This window comes from Heptranchias perlo, chromosome X (assembly GCF_035084215.1).
Source record: "Heptranchias perlo isolate sHepPer1 chromosome X, sHepPer1.hap1, whole genome shotgun sequence".
NCBI lineage: Eukaryota > Metazoa > Chordata > Chondrichthyes > Hexanchiformes > Hexanchidae > Heptranchias > Heptranchias perlo.
This window is the reverse complement of record NC_090370.1, coordinates 3,257,870-3,283,498: the sequence shown is the minus strand read 5'-3', so window position 1 is coordinate 3,283,498 and position 25,629 is coordinate 3,257,870. Positions and strand designations below refer to the sequence as shown.

The 25,629-nt window shown below is 44.8% G+C and overlaps 1 protein-coding gene across 2 annotated transcripts in view; it reads right to left on the bottom strand.

Annotated features, from left to right (window-relative positions):
• The window catches only part of LOC137307160 (arf-GAP with GTPase, ANK repeat and PH domain-containing protein 1-like), a 116,180-nt gene that overhangs the window by 34,223 nt on the left and 56,328 nt on the right, over positions 1-25,629 (bottom strand). For both annotated transcript variants that reach the window (XM_067976498.1, XM_067976497.1), the window contains exons 2-8: positions 14,597-14,655; positions 12,840-12,927; positions 8,766-8,851; positions 6,924-7,065; positions 4,065-4,199; positions 1,767-1,891; positions 36-188 (exon numbers count right to left, since the gene is read on the bottom strand). In XM_067976498.1, the coding sequence (XP_067832599.1) occupies positions 36-188; positions 1,767-1,891; positions 4,065-4,199; positions 6,924-7,065; positions 8,766-8,851; positions 12,840-12,927; positions 14,597-14,655 (788 nt within the window). The remainder of the gene's footprint in view (positions 1-35; positions 189-1,766; positions 1,892-4,064; positions 4,200-6,923; positions 7,066-8,765; positions 8,852-12,839; positions 12,928-14,596; positions 14,656-25,629) is intronic.

Below are 25,629 nucleotides of genomic sequence, written 5' to 3'. Positions count from 1 at the left end.
CAATGGTCACTGAATCCAACAGACAAAGTACTTACAGTGAACAGGCTTGAGCGTCTTTTCGAGTGTTTGCGGACAGAACCCGGGGTGCCGGAGACTTGGGAAACATCAGATCGCAGATCCCGGTGACTGATGTTTGGAGTGGACGGAAGAGAAGAGGAATAATCACTCATGTTGCCACCATTGCTTGCCTGCGAAAGATACGGGTGGGGAAGGGGAGGAAAAGATTTAAATGGAGTCAACTTCAAAATTTTAAGGATTAAACAGTAAAATTCTTCCAGAACGTTCTTCCAAATGACATTGAAGATACAGTAAAACCCTCGTTACAATGCAAATTCTATTAATGAGGTGGTTCTGTACTATAGGCCTGGTGGTGGTGCTGATGGATCGCCTCCTTTATATCTTCCACTTGCACAGTAGTTTGCTCCTTTATTCACCATTTGAACAGAATGATCTTTGTCTGTCTTCGATCTATTTTTAGAAATAATGGACAGCCCATTTGTGCCTGAAAGGAACTCAGTATGGGTCACACATTGGGACCAGAGTTTGTTTTGCTGTTTGTTAAATTGAGAGGTGTGTAACCCACTGACCCTTCTGGCAAGTCGGATACACTGCGCCGACATTTCAGAATTTTTGTATATCCTTCTACTAGTGGTTATTATTTGGCTGGTAGATTGAAGAAGACGGCAGGAAGAGGCAATGGTTTTCTTCATGTGAGGGGTGTGGCAGTGCTCTGTGCAGGTAAGCTGCACGGGTTTAGCTGGTTGAAGTCCACCAGTACCCCTGCACACACTTGAATGTTCCTAAGCCTGGACTCTGTCAATCTGTAAAAGCTCCTGGAATTCGGTAAGGGAGGTGTACCGACTGGGAGAGTCTGTGCGCTCCATATCGGGGAAAGAGAAACTCCACCTGTGTGGATTTCTCAGTAGTTTGGTTTGGAGACTCTTAAACATGACAATGGGCTTATATGTGTGTTAGACGTCCAACTAACCAAAGAAAAAACATTTTGCAAGCACTGCTTCAAATCAATCACAAGGCAATGACATGGACTGATTTGCCAGGGCTTACACTGATCATTACTTGATTGAAGTACATACTGTACAACATATTGATCCATAGCAGCAAACTGCTACACAGGCTATTATTAATGCTTAATGGCAGGTCTAGTTGCAGCTCTTGAGCACGTCAAACAGAACAGCTGCTCGGTTTGCTGGGAGTTGTGTTATACTTTAATTACACGCTTAAAGCAAAGGTGCTAATTGTGAATTTGCCCAAAGACTAAGAGACACAAAACACGTCCAATATCATGATCATTGAATCGAGCCTGTGGCTTTTCCTTAGCTAAATACAAAGCTGAGCCAACACAGCAGTAGGACTAAGAATTGTCTTTGGACAATAGGTTCCGACTTGACTTTGAAAAGGGTGGTGCCACACATTAGAGTACTATGGAGTGGTGGGACGTGGGTCCCTGACTCCTCTCCCACACACTGAATTGCCAGTCACCACTTTACTGTCGCCCAGTAGAGGCTAGGGGTTTCCCAACACAGAGAGAGAGAATCATCCCCAGGTACTTTTACACACCACCTAGCGGACAATTTCATGGGGGTACCGGCGGAGGCCTGGAAGTGAGCCACTTTCCCACCCTCTCAATCATGGGCTCAGCATTTTCTACACTGGATTTTTTCAATGTTTGGAAAGGAGGATGCAGTAGCCATTGCCTCTGCTCATTGTTCTCTGTTCTCTGTGCTCGCTCTCTCTCTCTCTCTCACCTGGCTGCTGTGAATGGTAGAGACCGGGGTAGAACCCGCAGAATGGCTCGGAGAGCTCGGCAGCGACTTGCACGAAGTGACAAAAAGGTGCTGCTGTTTCTTCAACGCTGAGATCTTCTGCGAGACTGCAGGAAAAATAAAAGTGAGGTCTCTTGTAAAATTGTTGGACGAGAGGCTGTATTTTGTAACCAGGTATCATGACACAGAGCGGGTCCCGATGGCTTCTGAAACTAAATGATAAAAATAAATTCGCCAAAAAGTGTTGAGAAACAACAGGAAGCCCGTTACCCCAAGAGTCGGATGCTAATTTCTGTTAACAAAAATAGAGAGGCCATTGTCACGGGCCACTTCACACTCAAGTATAAAGTCTTAGAGGATCCCAATGGCTGTCGCTGAGATGGAAGAGCAGTCAGAACAAGCGGCATGTATTTTTCACCAAAATTACCTCGGGCATGTGACACAATTTAAAAGAAATAAACTGTAAAGTGTATTGATGCAAATTGCATAGTAGTTGGTAATTTTTTTTTGTTTGCCAAACATTTTTCTATGACGACTGTGCCCCTTTAATAACTGACTTTGTTAATCCAGTTGTTCAAATCAGCAGAGTTGTGGGTCAATATCCCGTTCTTTTGCAGGTGCATTAGGTATACGCTGAAAGTTGCAACTTATTATGAATCACTTCCAGCTGACTGCAAGGCAAGAAAAGTTAAAATAAAATAAGTCTTTTGCAGCTTGTTCTGAAACGGTTTTTATAATTTGGGGGGAAAAAAAAGAAAATCTGCAGATAAAAATTGTACAATTTAAAGACATTTGTTTTTCAAAACTTCTATTTAAAGATTTTCAAGCAGCCAAAATAAAGTTGAGATCATGCAAAACAGAATAAGATGGGGGAAAATAGTTCCCAAATAGTGAGGACAGCGGTGGTTACAGAACACCCGGTATTGGCATGAGAAAATCCAGAGGGAGATAAGGCCATTCGGCCCATCAGTCCCATTCCATCCAGAGTCCACATCTGATTATTCTGTCATGGACTCCCTCCCACACCACTTGCAGATCCTTTATTTTAAGAAACACTTATGTCCTAAAGTTACCCCATGGGATACTAGTGATGAACAGTTAACACATTCCTCTGAAATTCCTACTTTAGTGGAGGCGTTAATCCATTTACTTTAAACAGGTTAACACGATATTGAGGAAGAAAATCCTCCAAACGGGGAGAGGAGTGAATTTTATGATTCTGCAATCCTGGTGCAAAGTTTCGCCCGATGGGAGCACATATTGGGATTTTGGGGGTGGCTGTTAGTGTGCCCGATTTGTGGCAATCTTCCATTGCACCCAACTCCCTGATACGCGCTCCTGTTACGCAAAGGGCAAAGATCTGCGTTGGCAGCACTAAATATAAAAATGTGCTCCAGGATTTCTAAGCAGATTGCTCATAACACAGATATATCTGGGAGGGGAAATAAAAGATGCCAATTGATGCTGAGCTGCGACCTCACGTTGTCCAGAGATTTGAAAGAGCTTACCAGCAATCACGCCTGATCTGGCTTAATATCCCAATATACTGACATTTCTGGATTAGCTACTTCGCACACTCAGCTGGTTGCACTGTTTCTGGAGCAGTCACAGCGCATGCTGTATTTAGCCTTCCTCTTCTAAGCCGTTCAGTTTCCTCCTTTCTCTCAGACTTAAGATTTCCTGTGACAGCCGCTCAACTACCCAAGATTCAGTTAATTATTATTAGCACTCATCCACATACTGCAGATCGTCAAGTACAAGAACCCCATATCGGAGCCCAGCAGTTGCTCAGCTCAAAAATGAATAGTAAAAGCTGAACTGTAGGCGTTCATTTACATTTCAGTTAACAAATGGTCATGTTCCACACCAGAACAATCGTGGCCAACTGCCTGTCTGAGCACTGAATCCACACACCCCTGAAATAAAGATTTATTGGGCAAATAGATATTCCACTGTCTCAGCTTTTCCTACATTACAACAGTGACTACACTTCAAAAGTTCTTCAATGGCTATAAAGTGCTTTGGGATGTCCTGAGGTCATGAAAGGCCAATTAGCTTGCAGACAGACGGTGTCATAAGCTCACGTGTGAAGAATGGCCACTTATAGAATCATTAGAATTTTACAGCACAGAAGACCATTCGGCCCATCGTGCCTGTGCCGGCTCTCTGAAAGAGCTACCCACTTAGTCCCATTCCTCTGCCCTTTCCCCATACCCTTTAGGTGAGGTTCCAGAGGGCGAACGCCGTATTCAATACTGGTGCCAGGCACAAAGCCGTTACCTTCATTAAACACTCGATCAATGTTGAGTCCGTATGTCGCGCATGTCTCATAATACATGCAGCGCTTCAGATCAGCGCAGAGTTTTCGTGCTCGAGCATCGTCAATGACTCGCGGATTGGAGGCACTGATTGCATCTGTAGGGGAGAGAAAGAAATCTTTTAGACTGCAAGTGCTGTATAGCGGACATGCACCTGTGAGAACTGCCCCATTATTAACCTCTGTTGATGCAATATACTGCATTATTTTCACATTCCTTACCACTGATGTTAACAGACAGACAAGAAGATTTCAACTCTGAATATTTCAAGTTTCGACAGGTCCAGCTAAATGACTAACTTTTCCTGGGCCAAATAGTTTTGCAGGTCACACAGACATGCTGAAACAATCACTAATATTACAGTAATAAAACTACTCCAGTGTCAGGAATAGAATGACTACTGGAATAGTAAATGAAGAAACAAATAATTAGAACATTTAAAAACATAAGAAACTGGTCTCCTTACAGCTTTAAGCAGTAACATATACATAATACAGAGCACTGTGCTGGTAGTGATGTGTCAATATGGAGTTGAAGTAAAGATCAGCCATGATCTAATTAAATGGCGGGACAGAATCAGGTGGCTGAGTGGCCTACTCCTGTTCCTATGATGGGCTGAATGGCCTCTCTCTCATCTGGACTTGTCTTTGTATCTTGCACTGTGGACTTTGGCCCTTTAGCTAGGTTTCTCAGTATAAGAAAAGGATAAAGCACACTATACTGACACTCCCTATGACTGCTGCTAATCACAGTTATGTTTTAGGGCTTTTGATATGCTGCCAACACACTGAAATACCACTTGACACTCAACATCCTTACAACATCAAGTAATTTGATGTTGATTAAAGATCATCTTTACAAGCTTCCAGCCTGCAGCTTCTCTCGAGACGATAATATCTTCCCTCATGAATTGTAAATTTAAAAAAAAATTATGAGCACAGGATATATTTAAAGCTTCAACGCCCCACGGCTTTCACGAGATTGTTTCTTCAGGGGTGCATAGAAAAATAGGGTATATAAAATAAATCCTAGTCTCAAGGGTTATGAAGATATTCACTGCTTTGTGACAGAGGTCGATTTTGGCAAAGTGAATTCATGCCTTATTTTACGCCCTGGGTCTTTGCCAATCACAGAGCCGGAATTAAAAGGCCTTTGGAGATGGGGGAAGGGAGAAAATTGGTGGAAGAAAAACAAAGAGAGAAGAATCCATTCGAGCCACGTGGCCAGCCTGTGCAGCCCGAGCGACAGACACAGTTTGCCGGTTTGGCCGTGTTTATGTTTATGGAGGGTGCAATGGCTCATCATTGTAAATCTCACACCTACCATTTGTCTGATGTTTACAGCTGAGTGTTCAAAGTACAACTCAGAAAAGGAGGGGGAAAAATATACAGGTTAACTAAAAAAAGTGTTGTTGGGGATTCACACTTCAGCTAGGACAGTACTTCATTGGCTGTAAAGCGCTTTGGGATGTCCTGAGGTCATAAAGGGCGCTATACAAATGCAAGCTCTTTACAGTGTTAGTCTGCTGTGCTGATTAATGTGGAGTGGAATTTCAGGGGGTGTTTTTATTCCAGGAACTGAACCTGGCTGGACTCTCTCTGAACAAGAGCTCCCACAAAAAGTGACACAAGCTTCCCCCCAGCGGCTCAGCGAGACTATCCAGTGAGTAACTGAAACATTTGGACCAGACAAGTTCGATTTCCAGGCTGCCCTCAAGGAGCTGATTTCAAGCAGAGTTGGACTCATCTTCCCCAGGTTGGAGAGCGGCAGACTGGCTAAAGATGTGTGTGTGTGTGTGTGTGTGTGTGTGTGTGTGTATGTGTGTGTGTGACTAATTATGCAGACTGGCATGTGACAAATGATCACTGTACAGCGTAGACCTGTGTCTGAAGGAGAGGGAGTGGCTGGCAGACAAAGGAGAGAAAAAAGGCTGAAACATTTGTTTCTTGTGTACGGCTCCATCTACAGACTTCTCTTGCTGGTGGGCTTGCATTACTGAACCACACAGGGGCATCTCAATTTAACAGGGAAGGGTCTGCACATTTGCTCAAAAAATAATTCTATTTATTGTCAGTTTGCCAGTATTTTTAGATTGCCTGAAAGTGATATAATAAATGAAAACCACAGGTGGGAAAAAACACTTAAGTCACGACACCTGGGCCCTGATTTTATCCCTGGACAGGTGGGTGTAGGGGTTAGTTAGAAATTCATTCACTGACTGCAGTGGAAAATAGGCCTGGGCTATTTGAAACTCATTAACATGTCACCGTTCCACCTCCTGCCCAGAATGGGTGGGAAGTCGTTGCCCACATGCGGATAATTGGGCAGCTCATGGCCGTCAGCCGGCCTGCAGGTAGGTGTGAGGAAGGGGGCTGTGGGAGGGAAGGGGAAGGGAGAATCCAGGGATGGAGAGGCCCAAGCCTTTCTTGTGGGGCCTGGAGGAGCATCTGAAATGGCCTCTTGTGGTCCTGGATCCTCCTCTCATTTGACTTTACCTGGTGGGAAAGCCTCAATGGCCTCCCCGCTCAGAACAACGTTAAAATAGCAGTCTGGGCCCAATGTCATCATCGGACTGCAATCTGCACGTCAGTGAGGACCCCACCAGCTTTGGGAGAGGGAGTGCAGGGCTTTAAAATGTACGACTGAGAGTGGGGGAAAAAGGCATTCTCTTGTTTCTCCCCCCCCCACATCAGAAGAGGAATTTCCCTTGCCACCCTAACTTCCTAGGCAGCGATAATCACCACAGAGACAGAGCAACCAGTCTTGTCAGTTTGAAGAGTTAAGTGGGGAGGTCCGGAGGAGCACTGATCATCACACTTACCCTGCGATCCTACCAGCATCACAGTAATCTCAGCCGTATTGCGGTAGCTCACGAGCCTGGTGTAGTAATTATAAATGGTCTGAAAGCTCTTTTCATTTTCCAGGCTAAAAACAAATATAACAGCATCCACCCACGTTGAAAACTGTAGGGGAAAAAATGGAACAATGTAAATATATCGGTGGATCTTCAAATCGAGGCAAATAGTTAACTCGACAACAGAGGATTCTTATAATGAGCACATTTCAATGGTTCTGTTAAAAAGGAAGAATATAAAAAGATACAAGAAAAGGGTGGGAAAATGGAGCTAGAGTTGTTTGCTCCAGTTGATGAGCTAGCACCAGCACAAGCACAATGGGCCGAATGTGCTGTCATTTCCAGCTCCTGATCACTAGCCAACGACAACTAATGGAAGTGTGTGTGTGTGTGTGTGTGTGTGCGCGCGCGCTTGGCCATGATGCCCTTCCTGGTCGAATGGCTGGTCTACTGACACATGAAAAATGTCCCTTTGGGTATCGAACTGCATCCCAGGAGGGAGGGGGGGGGGGAGGAGGGGAGGAAAAAAAGAAAAACATTTATGTCAAAATAGAGATGGCAGGGATGGGGGAACACAGGGACAAGAGGAATACTGACTCTGAACTTTAGTTGCTCTCCTGTTTGGTGCTCCAGATGAAGTAAGCACAGCAGTGTGTAAGTAGGCTGGATGCAGGAGGCAATTCCATTTACTATGCACATGAGGTCTCAGAACAGCCCATAATATAATAATTCAAATTGTCATACATAAATAATAACTTGAAATGACTGATTTTTAACTATTACACTGAGCTATGATTTTTTGTTGATCAATGTGTGAAAGACAGAGTGCTTTTATTGTAGAAAATATCGGATACTGGACACATTCTAAAAGTGGAGCAGAGCCCATCAATCAACACTATATTAATGTAACAGTTATTATGCCCGTGGGAATTCAAAGCCAGACAAGTTCAAATGTTCAATGGCATTTAACATTTTTAATACTTCCTCTATTCAAGCCGCTGGAGGAATAAAAGGTTTGAAATATTTTATAATAAAATCTTTTTTTCCCCCCAGAGATAAAGAAACAGAGTGGGAGGGAAATCCAGCATCGTACATCCGTTTATTCCACGTTAAATCATCATTGGGGTGGACGAAGTTTGGGCCTCGCCCGACAACCACAAAACCTGGAATTTCCAGCAGAGGTTATTGGATAACCCCCGCTGACCCAGAGGCCAATCGTGCCCAACTGCCTCCTGGTTGACCAGCAATAGATCAAGACTGTGTACCAGAACATTCTTTTTAGCTTTACATCTCAGAATTCATGACGCAAACTTAAAAGTCTGATAATCCACTTTGTTGGGGTTTTTTTTGCTGTTTGTCTCACGTTGTCATGGCAATGCAAATTAAGCTTTGCATCGAAGTGAAAATTGAAAAGAATTTCCTTTTGAGGTGGAATTCCTCAGACAGCCTCATAAGCTCTAGACAGCCCTAGTTATGTCAAGATTATGTATTTCTTCATGCAATGCTGATCATTATAATAGGGTTTGTCTGTGAACAAAGTAGCTGTCCTTAGCCATGGACACAGTCAACAGAGCAGTAAGTCCAGGTGACTGACCCACCAACTTCACAGATGCCATGGCCCAGTTATCCCTGGATGTGCTCCTACCTTGTATAATACAGGGCAGTATTTTTTTCATGAATTCTGTCCTCGTCAAGGTGAGGGATGTTAGCACTGGAAAATGGGCCACTTTCCAGTTTGAGCATCCGGTGTCAGCATCTGCCGCAGCCCCAAAACGTGCCTCAGCCCCAATAGTTTTGTAAAACATTTACCTGTGCGTCTGGAGGACCTCCTTCATCCCTGATCAGCAGCAAATGGCTCTGACCATTGACATTGATTTCCTTCTTATATCGACCACCTGGAAGAGACACAGTGGGGTACATTATAAATGCTCGAGACAAATGAACTGTTTTACTGTTTCAAGTTTTCTACTAATAAGCATGGAACAGTCACACTTGATCCAATGTTTTACAGTCTAAATCCGCTGATTATACTGCACAGAGGTTAGATGGCCCCTGAAACTGGCCACAGTGTAACCTCTGATGTGCTGTATAACCCCCTGACAAGTTTCACAGCCCTCTAATGGTGTCACAGCCTTGGCTCAGTGGGTAGCACTCTTGCCTCTGAGCCAGAAAGTGGTGGGTTCAACCCCCCCCTCCCCCCCCCCCGAGGGCTTGAGCACGTAATTTAGGCCGACACTCCAGTGCAGTACTGAGGGAGTGCTGCACTGTCGGGAGGCACTGTCTATCGGATGAGACTTTAAAGCGAGGCCCCGTCTGCCCTCTGAGTTGGACAAAAAATATCCCATTGTCACGATTCGAAAAAGAGCAGGGAATTCTCCTGGCCAACATTTATCCCTCAACTAACACTATTCGTTTATATCAATGCTGTTTGTGGGACCTTACTGTGAACAAATTGGCCGCAGTGTTTCTCTAGATTACAACAGTTATGAAGGACATTTACACTACTAAAATACTTCATTGGCTGTGAAGCACTTTGAGACATCCTGAGGTCATGAAAGGTGCTACGTAAAAGCAAGTTCTTCCTTTTTCTAATGTTCAACTGGTGAAATTCCAGCAGTACCCTTGACAGTCCCCAAGCCTTGACTCTGCCAACCTATGCCTAAACTCTCTGGAGTTAGGTAAGTGGAGTGCGCCCTTTTAGGGAGAGTGTGTGCACTCTATACTGGGCAGACAGAAACTCTGATTTCTCAGTAGTTTGGATTGCAGATTATTAAATACGGTGGTGGGTTTCCACATGTGTCAGACACCCAGCGGAGAAAAAAAACCCCATTCAGATCATGGACATGGAATTGGAATCTGTTTTTTTTAAAAAACGTTCTCCCCTCCTCTCTAAGGAGCTGACTCTTGCTCAGGTAGGGTTCCACAGGCCCCAACAACCCTCTGCTATTTTGCTTGAGTGGCCATCCTTCACATGTGAATGCAGACAGTGAGTATTGGGAAGCTATTTGACCATGGGGAGCATCACAGCCAAGCCCAATCCTGTCCTCATCTAATACGAGCATACGAACATTTTCCAGCTGTGGTCAGGGATCCCTGGCTAATTGTTTCCCTCTCCACTTCAGGGTGCTGACACTAATTGTACTGCACTATTAATGGCCCAGCTAACACAGCACAAACCAATGGACCCAGGTCCTTCCTGTTTGGTGTGGCTTAGTATCACACAAAATGGTGCATTTACCCACTGAGCCATGCCCTCGTCCCCACTCTGATTTACAATTTTATATGAATAGTTTCCATTCAATGGCTGTGAAAATAATCTGCGGTTTCAAAATGTTAATGAGGTCTATAAAAAGTTTGCTGAGTTTTACTTTTTGAAACGGTCACATTAATATTCTTTATCTCACAGCCAGAACCAATTAACAAACAATGTTCCCTTAAAATAGCAACTTGCCTTTACATGGCACCTTTACTGAAGGGAAACTTCCCCAAGTGCTTCACAGTGGCATAATCCAAAAAATGGACACCGAGCCAAAGAAGGAGGTGACGGGTCACAGAGGTGGGTTTTAGGGTCTTAAAGGATAAGAAAGAGGTGGAGGGGGTTCGGGAGGGAGTTCCAGAGTGTGGGACGTAGGCAGCTGAAGGCACAGCTGCCAAATATGGGGTTAAGTAATGGAGAGTTTGGGTGAGGGGATTGTATGGGCGGGAGGCAGTTACAGACATAGGGAGGGGGGAGGCCATGAAGGGATTTAAACATACAATGAGAATTTTTAAATTTGAGGCATTGGGGGACCAGGAGCCAATGTAGGTCATCAAGGACAAGGGTGATGGGTGAGCAGGACTTGGAGTGGGATAGGATACAACACAGTTTCAGATGTGCGGAAGTTTACGGAGGGTGGAGGATGGGAGGCCAGCCAGGAGAGAATTGGAATAGTCTGGAAGTGACAGAGGTATGGATGAGGGTTTCACTGGCAGATGGGCTGAGGTAGGGTTGGAGGCGGGTGATGTTATGGAGGTGGAAGTAGGTGGTCTATGTGATGGAGAGGATATGGGCTCAGAAGCTCAGCTTAGATTCGAATAGGTCGCAGACATTGCAAACAGTCTGGTTCAACCTGAGACAGTGACTGGGGAGGGGGATGGAGTTGTTGGCGAAGGTATGGAGTTTGTGGTGGGGGCCAAAGACAATGATTTCAGTCTTCCAAATGTTTAGCTGGAGGAAGTTGGAGCTCATGCAAGACTGGATGTCAGACAAGGAGTCTAACAACACAGAGGCAGTGGAGGGGTCGAGAGAAGTGGTGGGGAGGTACAGCTGGGTGTTGTCAGCGTACACGTGGAAGCTGACCCCATGTCTGCAGATGTCGCCAAGGGGCAGCATGTAGATGAGAAAGAAGAGGGGGCCAAAGATAGGTCCTTGGAGGACTCTGGAGGTAACGGTACAGAGGCGAGAAGAGAACCAACTGTAGCCAATGCAGAAAAGCTCATGAACAGGAGAACGGCGTATTGTGGCTAATTGATGGGAATCTAACAATTCAGTACCTTTTCCCTACTTGAAAAATTGAAATCCCCCATGAAAGAATGAAAATGATCAGAGATTCTTCTGATCCTTTCTTCAAAAAAGAAAATGGACTTCTTTGTCACACAACATGGTCACAGAGAGTCTCGAGTGTCTTATTTGCTTATTAAAACTCTTTTGTGGTAGTTACACAAGATGTTAAAACAGTCGCAGTTTGACGGAAAGGATCCGTGCAGGCCAAGCTAAAAATACAGCCCCAAAACAACTAGGTATGTATCAAAGAGCTGAGCTACAGACGACTGCTGCGATGGGACCACATCCTGTCAAGAGCACAGCACAGGCGTGAGTCTGTTTAACCGCATCCTGTGGAAGTGAAGCAGTCTTTCTGAAAAATCAATGTTCACTTTATAAGTGGGGAATATTTCACTCGGTCCTTCCAGGGAAAAAATTTTTTTTTTTAAAAGAAACACACTCACACATTATCTATGAACTCTCTACCTCCAACCCCATCTGGACTCCTTTGAAAATATCCTTTGATGGTCACATTTAATTGGGCCTTTATATTACTCCGAACCATGCAGTGTTTTTGTTAGCCCCGTTGAGTGTGGGACATAAGGTTGCCAATCCTCCAGGATTGTCCTGGAGTCTCCAGGAATTAAAGATTAATCCCCTGGACACTACTGTGAGCGACCCAGGGAGAAAAATCATGAGGGTACTGAAAGAAAAGTGTGTTTTTTTCCCATTTTCTTTGAACACTTTAGCTTATTAGTTATATGAAGATTGGAGATGCAAAAAACGGCTGTTTGGGTGGGGTGGTTGGAGGCGGGAGGTCGTATGATGAAAGCTCCAGGAATACATCCAACCAGAGTTGGCAACCCAAGAGGTGTTGAGCACACAGGCCAGGGAGGTTCCCAGGTTTCATTCATGGTCAGGAGGTGGTGTGTGATGCAGGGAGAACATTAATAAAAAAGGAGGTGCCTCAATTTTCTTTTCACTTCTTCTCTCCCTACAGGACAATCTCTAGTACCTCATCCAAAAATCCAATCTTCATGTACAAGTCTGGACAATGAGTGTTCGCAGGTTACTTAATCATGGAGACTATCATGGTGAGTCAGATTCTGTTCTCATATAACGGCCACACACACACACACTGAACAATCTGCTAATCACATTTTAAAATACAGATTTTTTTTCAAAATCAACCATTAAAACAATTACTTTTCATATCATTCACAATACAGACACACCTGCACACCTTAATATAGTAGAAGAGCCCAGTTATGGCCCGTATTGATAGTGTTGCCCAGAATCACACTGTTACCTCACATGAACACTAGAATTCATTAGGAACTCAGAGGAACTATGGTGCTCACCTTCCGGAGACTCATCCCGGACGTAGGTGCCAGTCAGATATCGATGTACGAGTGCGGACTTCCCACTACGCAAACTGCCGACCAATCCCTGCAAAGAAACCAAGACAATAGAGCTTCCAGTTCATCAAGGATGATACCAGAACTGAGAGGGTACAACTATCAGGAAAAACTGAACATGCTGGCACTCATTCCTCTAGAAAAGAGAAGACTGAGAGGTGACCTGACAGAGGTCTTTAAAATTATGAAAGGGTTTGATAGGGTAGATGTAGAGAAGATGTTTCCACTTGTGGGGCAGACCAAAACTAGGGACCATAAATCTAAGATAGTCACTAATAAATCCAGTAACAAATTCTGGAGAAACTTCTTTACTCAGAGAGTGGTGAGAATGTGGAACTCACTACCACATGGAGTGGTTGAAGCAAATAACACAGATACATTTAAGGGGAAGCTCGATAAACATGAGGGAGAAAGGATTAGAAGGATATGCTGATAGGGTGAGATGAAGTAGGGTGGGAGGAGGTCCGTGTGGAGCATAAACAGCGGCACGGACCAGATGGGCTGAAAGAATTTTACAGCACAGAAACAGGCCTATGTAACAACAGCATCTCATTTCTATCTTCCTTTTTAACCTCCTCCACCCACACTGCTTCTTCTACCCCCCAATGCAAATCTTGGTTTATAATGTTCACCGGTCATGAGGATGTGGTTAGGATCACAAATGTGCACCATAAACGCTGTATCTGACCACCAGAGGGGTCACGATTCAAGTGAGACCGATTCGGGATGTCAGCTTTCTCCCTCTTATCGCACACATCGCCATCTAGTGTTCTGACTGAGAATGAAGCAAACCCAGAGTGACCGTCCTATGGGATACATTGCTGGGCCACCTGAAGCTCCTTTTGGTGGTGCTTCCACCGGACAGAATTAACGCCATAAATGCTAATACAATACAGCAGCTCTACACTAGTTCAAGGTCGGCTAGCTCAGTCAGTTGAGCCCTGGATTCAAAAGCCAAAAGCTGTTGGGGTTCAAATTCTGGCAGGGTTCGTTCAGCCTTTCATTCTTCTGAGGTGGATACCATGCTTTAGGGCAGGGGGTGAAAACAGGAGACTGCAGGGAGCGTGCAGTGCTGGCAGTATCTCCTGATTGTTCCGCAACAGAGACAGGGATCAGCATCAGACCCAAAGAAATCCGTGAGTAATCTGTCTCTTTCTCAGGTCCTAGTGTGTACAACACAACAGTGCGTGAGTTCAGCAAAGAAACAGGATGTGACCGAGAGACAGCTATCTCTTTTTGTAACACTGGTGGGTAGATTTACTAGCATGTACATCTCCTTTCATCTACATACGAACATCCTGACTTACAGCCACATGGTCATATTGGCTGCAGTAAATGAACCATAGAGAGCAGTCACAGATGAGAAAAATCATGCACCACCAAAAAATACTGCTCGTTGGGGGAGTTAAGCAATGGACGTCTTGGGAGTATGTTCAAGGTTAGAATTCCTGGCAATTGGATGACTGTATAAACTGCCTTAGCTTTGCTCTCGTGCTTTATAGATGACGCATGAACTCAGAGCCATAAGGTGGTAATGCCCAATCAGCCATTGCTTACTCTGTATTTGTTACACTGTGTTTCACAACAGATATATTTCAGAAACAGGGGCACAAACCAGTTACCACAGTAACAGCCAAAATGGCGGCTGCCAGGCTTGTGAATGAAAAGCAACTATTCAGCATCAAATGAGGCAAACTTACCAATCGGAGCTCTGGGACTGAGCGGCTTAGCGTCCACTCCTGGCTGTTCACAAAGGCCTCTGAGAAGAAAAGAAAATAAAGGAGTATGTCAGCAGTGAAAATGGAGAAAGATTCTACATAAAATGCAGCCTGAAAAGTGAACCCAAGAGCTAGCTGCCCACACAGGCTGTTTCCCCAAGGTTAAAGGTCATTTACTTAGCAATGAAAATCAAGAATTATTCAAATAATGTTTTAAAAAAAACATATTTTGCATCAATGCTTTGTGCAGCAATAAGGAACCTGGTGTGCTGTGCACCTATGGTCTAAGTGGGGATATTAGCTGGAATTTGAATGTGGGCTCTTAGTCAATGGTACAGTGTGATAATGAGCTATGCCCCAAGGTTACACAAGGCATCTTGTTTAAACCAGTTAATTAGAAAATAAAGTTTGTTAATTAAACATTCATGTAAATTCACATTTTAACTCCTTCATTTTGATATTGCATCAGTTTTTTTTTTAAAAAGCCTAGAAAACCAATTTTGCTGAACTTTATAATATATCACAAGACACTAATGTATCGAGGGATTGAGACAATATCAAGAGCCATGAAAGTGAAACTCGTGGAGTTAGTCGCCATTCCAACTCTGAGACGCAGCACCTCTGGGTTAGGGAGGGGGACAAAATAAAACCAGGCAAGGTCTCCCCTCCTGTTTATTCTCTGACCAACAGCTGAGCCGTACAGAACAGGAAGAGCCCGAATTTGATCCCTGGTCTTTGCTGGGTTAGCTGATCTCAGCTGGGAGTGATGCTAAAATTGGCCTCAGTATCCCCTCGTTAAAGAGGAAGGGGAAGGGGGGGGGGGGTAAAATAAAATCAGCCAAGGCTCCTGCTCTTGTCGGGAGCTGCACTTAAAGGGATTAGCCCCATATCATGGAGTATGACTGCCTGCTCGGAGCATGGGATTGTTGGATTTATCCTTAAATCCTTCCCCGTTTATTTTTTTTAGAAATAGCCCGCTCTTTTCTTTCATTCTTCCCCTCGTCACTTTGCAACAAGGTCCTCTAAAAACATGAAAGCTTTATTCTGCAGATTAACTTCACAATCAGTTTGAAGATCAACTAACTCGCCAAAGACCAGGGATCAAATTCAGGCTCTTCCTGTTCTGTACGGCTAGAGAATAAACAGGAGGGGAGACCCTGCCTGGTTTTATTTTTCTCCCCTCCATCAGCATGAAAATCACATACTACATATTTTGGTCACATGCTCCCTGTGAGAGGTCAAGAGATATGCTGACCTGTTAAGATGTAAGGAGTCTTACAACACCAGGTTATAGTCCAACAGCTTTATTTGAAATCACAAGCTTTCGGAGGCTTCCTCCTTCGTCAGGTGACGAAGGAGGAAGCCTCCGAAAGCTTGTGATTTCAAATAAAGCTGTTGGACTATAACCTGGTGTTGTAAGACTCCTTACATTTGTCCACCCCAGTCCATCACCGGCATCCCCACATCATGACCTGTTAAGAATTCTAGAGCAGTTTCACCGACATGGGCAACCACCACTGCCACTTACAAGTGATGTTAGACTCCACACGCTTACTGATATGAGTCAGGTCGTAATAGTATTTGCTAGAGTGGTCATATCTGATGAGCTGGAGTGGGTTTCCTCTAAACTATTACTCAGGCAATAACTCAGCATCAAAAGCTGGATTTCAAGCAGCATCAGTGTAGAAGTCTGTACCCTGTTACATACGGGTGGAAAAAGGGATGAAGATGCCACTTAGAAGCTGAATTGTGCAGTGTTAGTAAGTTCAATCTCCAGTTGTGATATAAATGTCCCCTCCAGCCACCCAGCTGAAGCTCAGCACACACTGGGTACTGAGATCTTCAAACCATGCTATTGCCACAACTCAAACATGGTGAAGCAAATATTTTGACAGCAACCAGTATCCAGGCCATAAAACAAACCCCTTGGCAGAAGGTTTCCTCTGTGCTGTAGTAGCAAAATCCAACTTATTCATTATGATTTCTCTATACCAAGAGCGCAGAGGAAATTTCCCCCAGTCTGTGTTTACTTACAAGCAGAACAACATCATTGGGTGCTAACAGCAGCTGAAACCTATCTTCAGTGACTGGTATTAGAATGCTAGCTACTAGCACAGTCTGACCTCAATCTTTCTAAGTATTTTTTTAATATAAATATATATTATTGCTGTTCTCTGTTGGTTTATCTGTCGTTACAAATTGTAAAAGCTTTGGTCTGCTTGACCCACTCTGATGCAGTGCTAACAGCTTCTCTCTTGTGCCCATTAGAGAGTGAATTACCTCCTCCTTCACATTCATTATTTCAAACCGAAAAGGACAGTATCCATCTAGTGTCAATCCAAAGACCAACACTGAATTCTGACATGCTGAGCGGTATTAAGTCACTGGCAAGCCTTTTAGCTTATTTTTGCTCTCCCCCTCCGTATCTAGAGGAAATAGGCACTTAGAATGATTAGAACCTAAATGCAGCATGAGAGCATCTGCCCTGTGTGTTGCCAAAAACGGCCAGTAAACTCAGCCTTTGATGCTTGACTGCACACTTTGGAACAGGCTTTCTGAGACGTTCCACTACATTTGTCTTTTCATTTCAATGCACTCCTAGAGATTCCCCCTTCCCCCCACCAAAGAGTAATTGCCACAAATAAAAACAAAAAGTTCACTGTCCAGTTCCCTCCTCCTGATCCCTAGCCAGCGACTTCTGCCAGAATGTGCATCTGCGTGTTTATGTCAGGTAAGCACGGGATCAGGCTCAGGAAGTGGAGTCACTGTTGTAATGTAGGAAACGTGGCAGCCAATTTGCACACAGCAAGATCCCAAAACCAGCAATGTGATAAATAACCAGGTCATCTGTTTTTTTAGTGATGTTGGTTGAGGGATAAATATCGGCCAGGACCTCCTGCTCTTCTCGAAATAGTGCCATGGAATCTTTTACGTCCACCTGAGAGGGCAGAAGGGGCCTCGGTTTAACGTTGCATCCGAAAGACGGCATCTCCCAACAGTGCAGTGTTCCCTCAGCACCGCAATGAAATGTCAGCATGGATTGTGGGGCTCAAGTCTCTGGTGTGGGGCTTGAACCCATAACCTTCTGACTCAGGGGCAACGGTGCTACCACTGAGCCACGGCTAACACAAAGAATGGCGAGCCCTGTACCTGTGGAACTTTATTCCAGCAGGGAGTCCACATCTGCAAGATATTTCCCTCCCACCAATGTAAGCTTAACCTGAAATTGATTATACCTTGAGAAACAGGATCACAATCCCAAGAGTGGTTCCTGTGCTCGAATTAGAATGAAGGAGTTTATCCCCCCCCCAAAGAAGAGCATAATTGTGAGATTTAGTCAGTAGTAAAATAGATTTATGCTGTTTCTAACTGGTAGTACTCCACTGATCAGAGAGATACACCCTGTAAGCTCCTTGGGTATCAGACAATAGGATGCAAGTGCTTGTGTTTTCATTGTAAGTGGGGAGCAACTTCATTATGAACAGAAACGAGAATTTCTTTTCAGTTGCATTCAATCGACATCTAAAAGCTTCCACCATAACTCGGGCATGCGATAAGTGATCTCAGTTACTGTATTTCGTAATCTTTAGGGACTGGAGTGTAGCAGTGCAGTTGAATGCTATTCTTTTAACTGGTACCTGGAGTCCTAGACTAGCCAAGACAGATGGGAGGAACGAGTCACCACGGCTTAGAAATCATCCACAGCACACAAAAAAACTCCCCAGAGTTTGGCAGAAACTGGCACTAAATTGGCAATCAATCCCTAGAAGGTTGACTCTTGCAGGAAAATGGAAATACTGCCCTAGTGCAGTAGAGGACACCCATCTGAAGTTGGGACAGACTATGAGGAGCAGTACGCTGCATCCAACTTATGCTATATCTGACTTTGGAGCATTTGATGCTGACAGCTCCCTCAAAATGGACAATACCTTCAGAATCCACACATTAAAAACAAATATAAATACATTCAGTGCATACGGTGCCTGATATTAATCGCCTACCAAGATGCTTCACTCTTTGATGGCCTGGGTTTTGTTCAACATACAGGGTTTCAGTGTTCTGTGCAATTGTTTCAATTGCAGAAGTCGTCAATCAATTTGAATGGATTTGACCCAGAAACAAACATTTGCTTTCTTTACGAGGAAGCGGGAACGGCAACATCCTCCCGGTGAAGAGAGCTTTGCCAGAGTGAGTGTGTGTGCTGGTTTGGGATTGCAGTTGACCTCGCAGAGTGGCAGTACAGTATTTGAGGATTGTGTTGGAATGCAAGGAAAGTGCCCCTCCACCCCATTGCTCAGAGGTAAAGTCACCGTCTCCGAGCCACATATTGGGAGAGGACAGGGTCAAGCTCTGCTGTGATTTCCCCTCCACAATCAAATAGCAGCAGCTCACTGTCCAGGTTCACACGTGAATCTGATGGGGAAAAAAAATCAGCCAGTGTTGTTGTGTGAGTGTGTGTCCATTGTCCCCAGAACAAGGTAGGTTGGATAATTTACACTGGAGAGCACAGTCAACTCATTGAGACTTGTGCGTTGGAAATCAACAGTACCACAGTAATATAAAAGCATCTTTGATTTTATTCCAGTAGCTACTCTCATTCAAAGATTACACCTTGGATACACAAGGCAAGACAAAAAAAATGTTCACATCATCACATTTTATAAATTCAAATATATTCTCTTTTTTGATGAAACACAGAAACAGCTTCACTTTGAAATTCGAATGAAGGTTCCAATCACACGGGTAATTATGGAGAGGAGTGTGCACTAGGCCTGCTTGTCTGTAACGCCGGACCTGAACTCATGTTATCCACCTCAAAACCTATAAAGTTAATGGGATCGTCCCAACTAATGAGATCTCAACATTGACAAGTCTAGCTACCTTGTTAAAAGGGGAAACATCCAACTACATAGAGAAAGAATCAGCAGGAGCTTCAGACACTCCTGCAGAAGTCAGTGGGATTTATTCAAATTTACAAACTACAATCCTTTTTTGGATTTGTTTCAACCCAGACCCCTGCCACAACTTCCTGCAGCTCATTCCCGAGGCTGGCAGGCAGAGATCCGCTATTACAATGGGGTCAGATGTACGTTTCTGGGTTAATGATCCAGCACTGCTCTTCATAGAGAATTACTAGTTACAACTTCAAACTTCACTGGCTCAGACTCTGTAATTGCAGGGAATCACAGAATACAGAAGGAGGCCATTTGGCCCATCGTGTCTTTGTCAGCTCTTTGAAAGAACACAGATGTTCTCATGGCTCCCCACACTCCTAATTTTGCATTTAAGCCTTTCATTTTCACTTTTCCCATTTTCTTCTTTCTCCAGCTCTCTCCTCTTACACCCACAACGTTCTGCTTCTTTAGAGAACTACCTGGTATGAGGCACCGATGAAGCACTTGAAATGATTTCAAGAAATATCTCAACTCCCTCCCCATCTGAATTTCACTCTGTGGATCCTTCAATCCATCAAATTTCTTCCCCCTCCCCTTAGCAAGTTTACTTTGTCAGCAGCTCCCAGCCCTGTGACCTCTACCGTCGAGAAGGACAACAGCATCAATATTGTGAGAACAGCATCCTCTCCAAGTTCCCCTCCAAGTCACACCCCATCCTGGCTTGGGCATATATCAGCGTTCCTTCATTGTCGCTGGGTCAAAATCCTGAAACCACCTACGTAACACCGTTGTGGGAGAACCTTCACCACACGGACTGCAGCGGTTCAAGAAGAAGGCCCACCACCACCTTCTCAAGGGCAGTTAGGGATGGGCAATAAATGCCGGCCTCGCCAGCATTGCCCATATCCTGAGAGAAAAAATCCTTCTCTTTTCTGAAAGTGGCGGCTCATGTAGGCTTACAATACCACGGGCATGGGCACTGCCCTGTACCTCAACCAAGTGCCCTGTATGAATCCAGACACCAAGTCTCAGCAGGCTATTTGAACTTAGGGGGCATCACAGCCACACCCTGTCTTCACCTGACATCCACACTTGAGCACTTGCCAGCAGGGGTCACTGGATCGTGGTCAAGAACCCTGGCTAATTCCTCATGGCCAGGCCCAGGGTGGCCTGTAACACACTTGTTCCTGAAACTTCTCCATCCAACTTGGAATAAGTGGAATTCAGGTTCAAAGTATCAGAACTGGAAAAAAAATCATACATAATCCAAGTTTTGTAAATAATAAAGGGAATCAATAGCGAGCACATAGATAACTATTTTGTGCAAAACCAGGAAAGGAGAGGCAAGGACACAATAACAAGGCAGCGGTAACTCCCACTTATATCGCACCTTTAATACAGTGGCATCTCCCAAGGAGCTTCACAAATGGGGAAGGGAATGGACACCCAGCAGGAATTAGAAGAGCTCAGGAAGATGACAAGGTGTGGTCAGAAAGAGGCTTTGAGGAGACGTTCAAAGGTGGGTCAAGTTGTATGAAGGGGTTTAGGGAGAGACTTCCATTGTCCAGGGCAGTGATGACCTAAGGTTTGAGGAACCTGCTTTTCCTACATTACAACAGCGAGTACATTTCAAAAGTACCTCATTGGTTGTAAAGCGCTTTGGGACGTCCTGAGGTAGTGAATGGCGCTTTATAAATGCATCTTCTTTCTTTACTGATGGTAGAGCAGGGGGTGGGGAATGCACAGTAGTTTTCAACTGGGAGGTTTGGCTGGAAGAGGCTGAAGAGGTTGGGTGGGGTGAGACCCATGGATGGATTTGTAAATGAGAATGAGCATTCTGAATGTTTTTTTTTAATACGTTCATGGGATGTGGGCGTCGCTGGCGAGGCCAGCATTTATTGCCCATCCCTAATTGCCCTTGAGAAGGTGGTGGTAAGCCGCCTTCTTGAACCTCTGCAGTCCGTGTGGTGAAGGTTCTCCCACAGAGAGGGGGGAAAGGGAGTATTGGAGGTTGGTGAGGACAGGGCCGATAGGGGAGTGGGACTTAAGCCGCTTTGATATTGTTCTTCAGCTGCTGGCTCGGGTAGCACAGGGTCTCCCACAGTCAGTGGCCACATCAAGGTCAACCTGACGGAATCTATTAGACTGATGGTGAGGAAGACCCATTTTTCACTGGGTCTTCCTGGCTGCTACCAGCTTTTAATTCCAATAGGAACTGAATCGAGACTGCCCGGGGTCATTCCATATAGGGCACTTACAGCCTGCAGAGAGAGGAGGCTTTTCTCCCATCAGTTTGGGCTGAGTTCAAATGCAGACCCCAGAGATAAAAGGACAGCATCTACAGAACTAGCTGCCCCTCTAGCCAAGCTGTTCCAGTACAGCTACAACACTGGCATCTACCCGACAATGTGGAAAATTGCCCAGGTATATCCTGTCCACAAAAAGCAGGACAAATCCTATCCAACCAATTACCGTCCCATCAGTCTACTCTCAATCATCAGCAAAGTGACGGAAGGTGTCGTCGACAGTGCTATCAAGCGGCACTTACTCACCAATAACCTGCTCACCAATGCTCCGTTTGGGTTCCACCAGGACCACTCGGCTCCAGACCTCATTACAGCCTTGGTCCAAACATGGACATAAGAGCTGAATTCCAGAGGTGAGGTGAGAGTGACTGCCCTTTACATTAAGGCAGCATTTGACCGAGTGTGGCACCAAGGAGCCCTAGTAAAATTGAAGTCAATGGGAATCAGGGGGAACACTCTCCAGTGGCTGGAGTCATACCTAGCACAAAGGAAGATGGTAGTGGTTGTTGGAGGCCAATCATCTCAGCCCCAGGACATTGCTGCAGGAGTTCCTCAGGGCAGTGTCCTTGGCCCAATCATCTTCAGCTGCTTCATCAATGACCTTCCCTCCATCATGAGGTCAGAAATGGGGATGTTCTCTGATGATTGCAGAGTGTTCAGTTCCATTCGCAACCCCTCAGATAATGAAGCAGTCTGTGCTCGCATGCAGCAAGACCTGGACAACATCCAGGCTTGGGCTGATAAGTGGCAAGTAACATTCGCGCCAGAAAAGTGCCAGGCAACGACTATCTCCAACAAGAGAGATAGTAATCACCTCCCCTTGATATTCAACGGCATTACCATCGCTAAATCCCCCACCATCAGCATCCTGGGGGTCACCATTGACCAGAAACTTAACTGGACCAGCCATATAAATACTGTGGCTACAAGAGCAGGTCAGAGGCTGGGTATTCTGTGGCGAGTGACTCACCTCCTGACTCCCCAAAGCCTTTCCTCCATCTACAAGGCACAGGAGTGTGATGGAATACTCTCCACTTGCCTGGATGAGTGCAGCTCCAACAACACTCAAGAAGCTCGACACCATCCAGGACAAAGCAGCCCGCTTGATTGGCACCCCATCCATCACCCTAAACATTCACTCCCTTCACGACTGGCGCACAGTGGCTGCAGTGTGTACCATCCACAGGATGCACTGCAGCAACTCGCCAAGGCTTCTTCGACAGCACCTCCCAAACCCGCAACCTCTACCACCTAGAAGGACAAGGGCAGCAGGCACATGGGAACAACACCACCTGCACGTTCCCCTCCAAGTCACACACCATCCCGACTTGGAAATATATCGCTGTTCCTTCATTGTCGCTGGGTCAAAATCCTGGAACTCCCTTCCTACCAGCACTGTGGGAGAACCTTCACCACACGGACTGCAGCGGTTCCAGAAGGCGGCTCACCACCACCTTCTCAAGGGCAATTAGGGATGGGCAATAAATGCTGGCCTCGCCAGCGATGCCCACATCCCATGAACAAATAAAAAAAAACATTCACCGCACCATACAGTTGCCCTGAATATATAGAAATTAAATAAAGATATCTACATAACAAGACATAGGCATTACCCTATGATCCATTGGAAAATGAGCAAACAATGATTCAGGGGATCTAGATAGTTCCAGGAGCCATTTTCATTGTTTAGAATTGCACTCTCCCTCCACCAATAGAATATGCGTTGCCAGCGGCAACTGCTCAGCACAGAAACACATTTACATTTTGATTGGCTCCACAACATTTGTGCCCTACTTGTATGGCCCGCCAGTTACAACCAGAGAGTCAGCAAACCACTAGCCTCTGCTTCGCAAACACTCAGTTTATTTTGTTATTCAGCAGCTGGGTTGCACAAAAAACAGTACGCTCTGTGACTTCAGAAATGAGATGGGCCAGAAAAAGTCTAAGAGAGTCCTTGAGGTTCACAACCGTCTTATGGGAGGAAACACTTCCCTGCAGCTGTGCCTTCTTGTTGTCTGGAATTGCCCTTGTGCTGTGGAAATTGGCCATGTTTATGTTGCAGGAACCAGAGGTGGATTAGCTCCCTGCAAAAGGGCACTGATAACACAGCGCAATAAAAAAAATGAAAGAACGTGCATTTAAATAGCGTCTTTCCTGACCTCAGAACATCCCGAAGCGCTTTACAACCAATGAAGTACTTTTGAAGTGTAGTCACTGTTATAATGCAGGAAACACGGCAGCCAATTTTCACACAGCAAGATCCCACAGTAAGGTGTGTGTGTATAATAGTGATAATAATACCAGACACTTTCAACCAGAGTGCAGAACAGAAAAAAGGTTATTTTTACATTGAGACTAAAGTTTAGTGTACATTTTAGTATAAAAAATTATATATCAATGATTTAGTTTGTGAGATATCTCCTCAAAATCCAAACGCATCTGTAATCCTCTTTTAAAAAGTTAAAAGGTTTCCCCTCCCCCTCCTACAACAAGTCACATCAAGGTTTCCAGATGTAAAATCATCATTTTCAGTTCCCTGCCGTGTGCTGTCCACCTTCCCACACTCTCATGAAAATTAATGAGCAACTGCTGCTGTGAAATTGTTGTGCTTGTACCGAGGAGCATCACAGAAAGAGATTGAGCGAGGAAAGCTGAAACTACGCTTCTCGAAAACAAAAGGATTAGATCTATTTTTAAAACTTATTTCTCTCTCACTGCAATGCCCCATTCTGTGACATAGGGCAGGCAAGTGATTCAATCCCAGGCTACAAGAACATGGGCAAGAACGAGTCAGGGCAACTTTCAGAAGAACATCAGAAAGCACACAATGTGAAAAGCCCATTTGGCTCCTTAATCCCATTCCTTCCACGGCCCATGTACACTCGACCCACTCATTTAATCTCCTCCCACTCCCATGTACACTCTACCCTATCATGGACTCTACCCATCCATTCGGCCTGTCGTGCCTGTGCTGGCTCTTTGAATGACCTATCCAATTAGTCCCACTCCCCCTGCTCTTTCCCCATACCCCTGCAAATTTGTCTGTTACAAGTATATATCTAATTCCCTTTTAAAGTTACGATTGACGATACTCAGTCGTTGAGTATATTCAAGACTGAGATCGATAGATTTTTGGACTCCAAGGAAATCAAGGGATATGGGGATCGGGCGGGAAAGTGGAGTTGTGGTTGAAGATCAGCCATGATCTTATTGAATGGCGGAGCAGGCTCGAGGGGCTGTATGGCCTACTCCTGCTCCTATTTCTTATGAATCTGCTTTCACCATCCTTTCAGGTAGTGCATTCCAGATCATAACAACTCACTGTGTAAAAAAAAAGTCATCTCCCCTCTGGTTTTTTTGTCAATTATCTTAAATCTGTGTCCTCTGGTTACCGACCCTCCTGCCACTGGAAACAGTTTCTCTCCATCTACTCTATCAAAACCCTCATAATGTTGAACACCTCTTTGAAATTTCCACTTAATCTTCTCTGCTCTGAGAACAATTCCAGCTTCTCTAGCCTCTCCACGTAACTGAAGTCCCTCAGCCTTGGTAAATCTTCTCTGCACCCTCTCTAAGACCTTGACATCCTTCCTGAAGTGTGGTGCCCAGAATTGGACACAATACTCCAGCAGAGGTCCAGTCAGTGATTTATAAAGGTTTAGCATAACTTCCTTGCTTTTGTACTCTCTGCCTCTATTTATAAAGCCAAGGATCCTATATGCTTTTTTAACAGTTTTATCAACCTGTCCTGCCACCTTCAAAGGTTTGTGTACATACACCCTCAGGTCTCTCTGTTCCTGCACCCCCTTTAAAA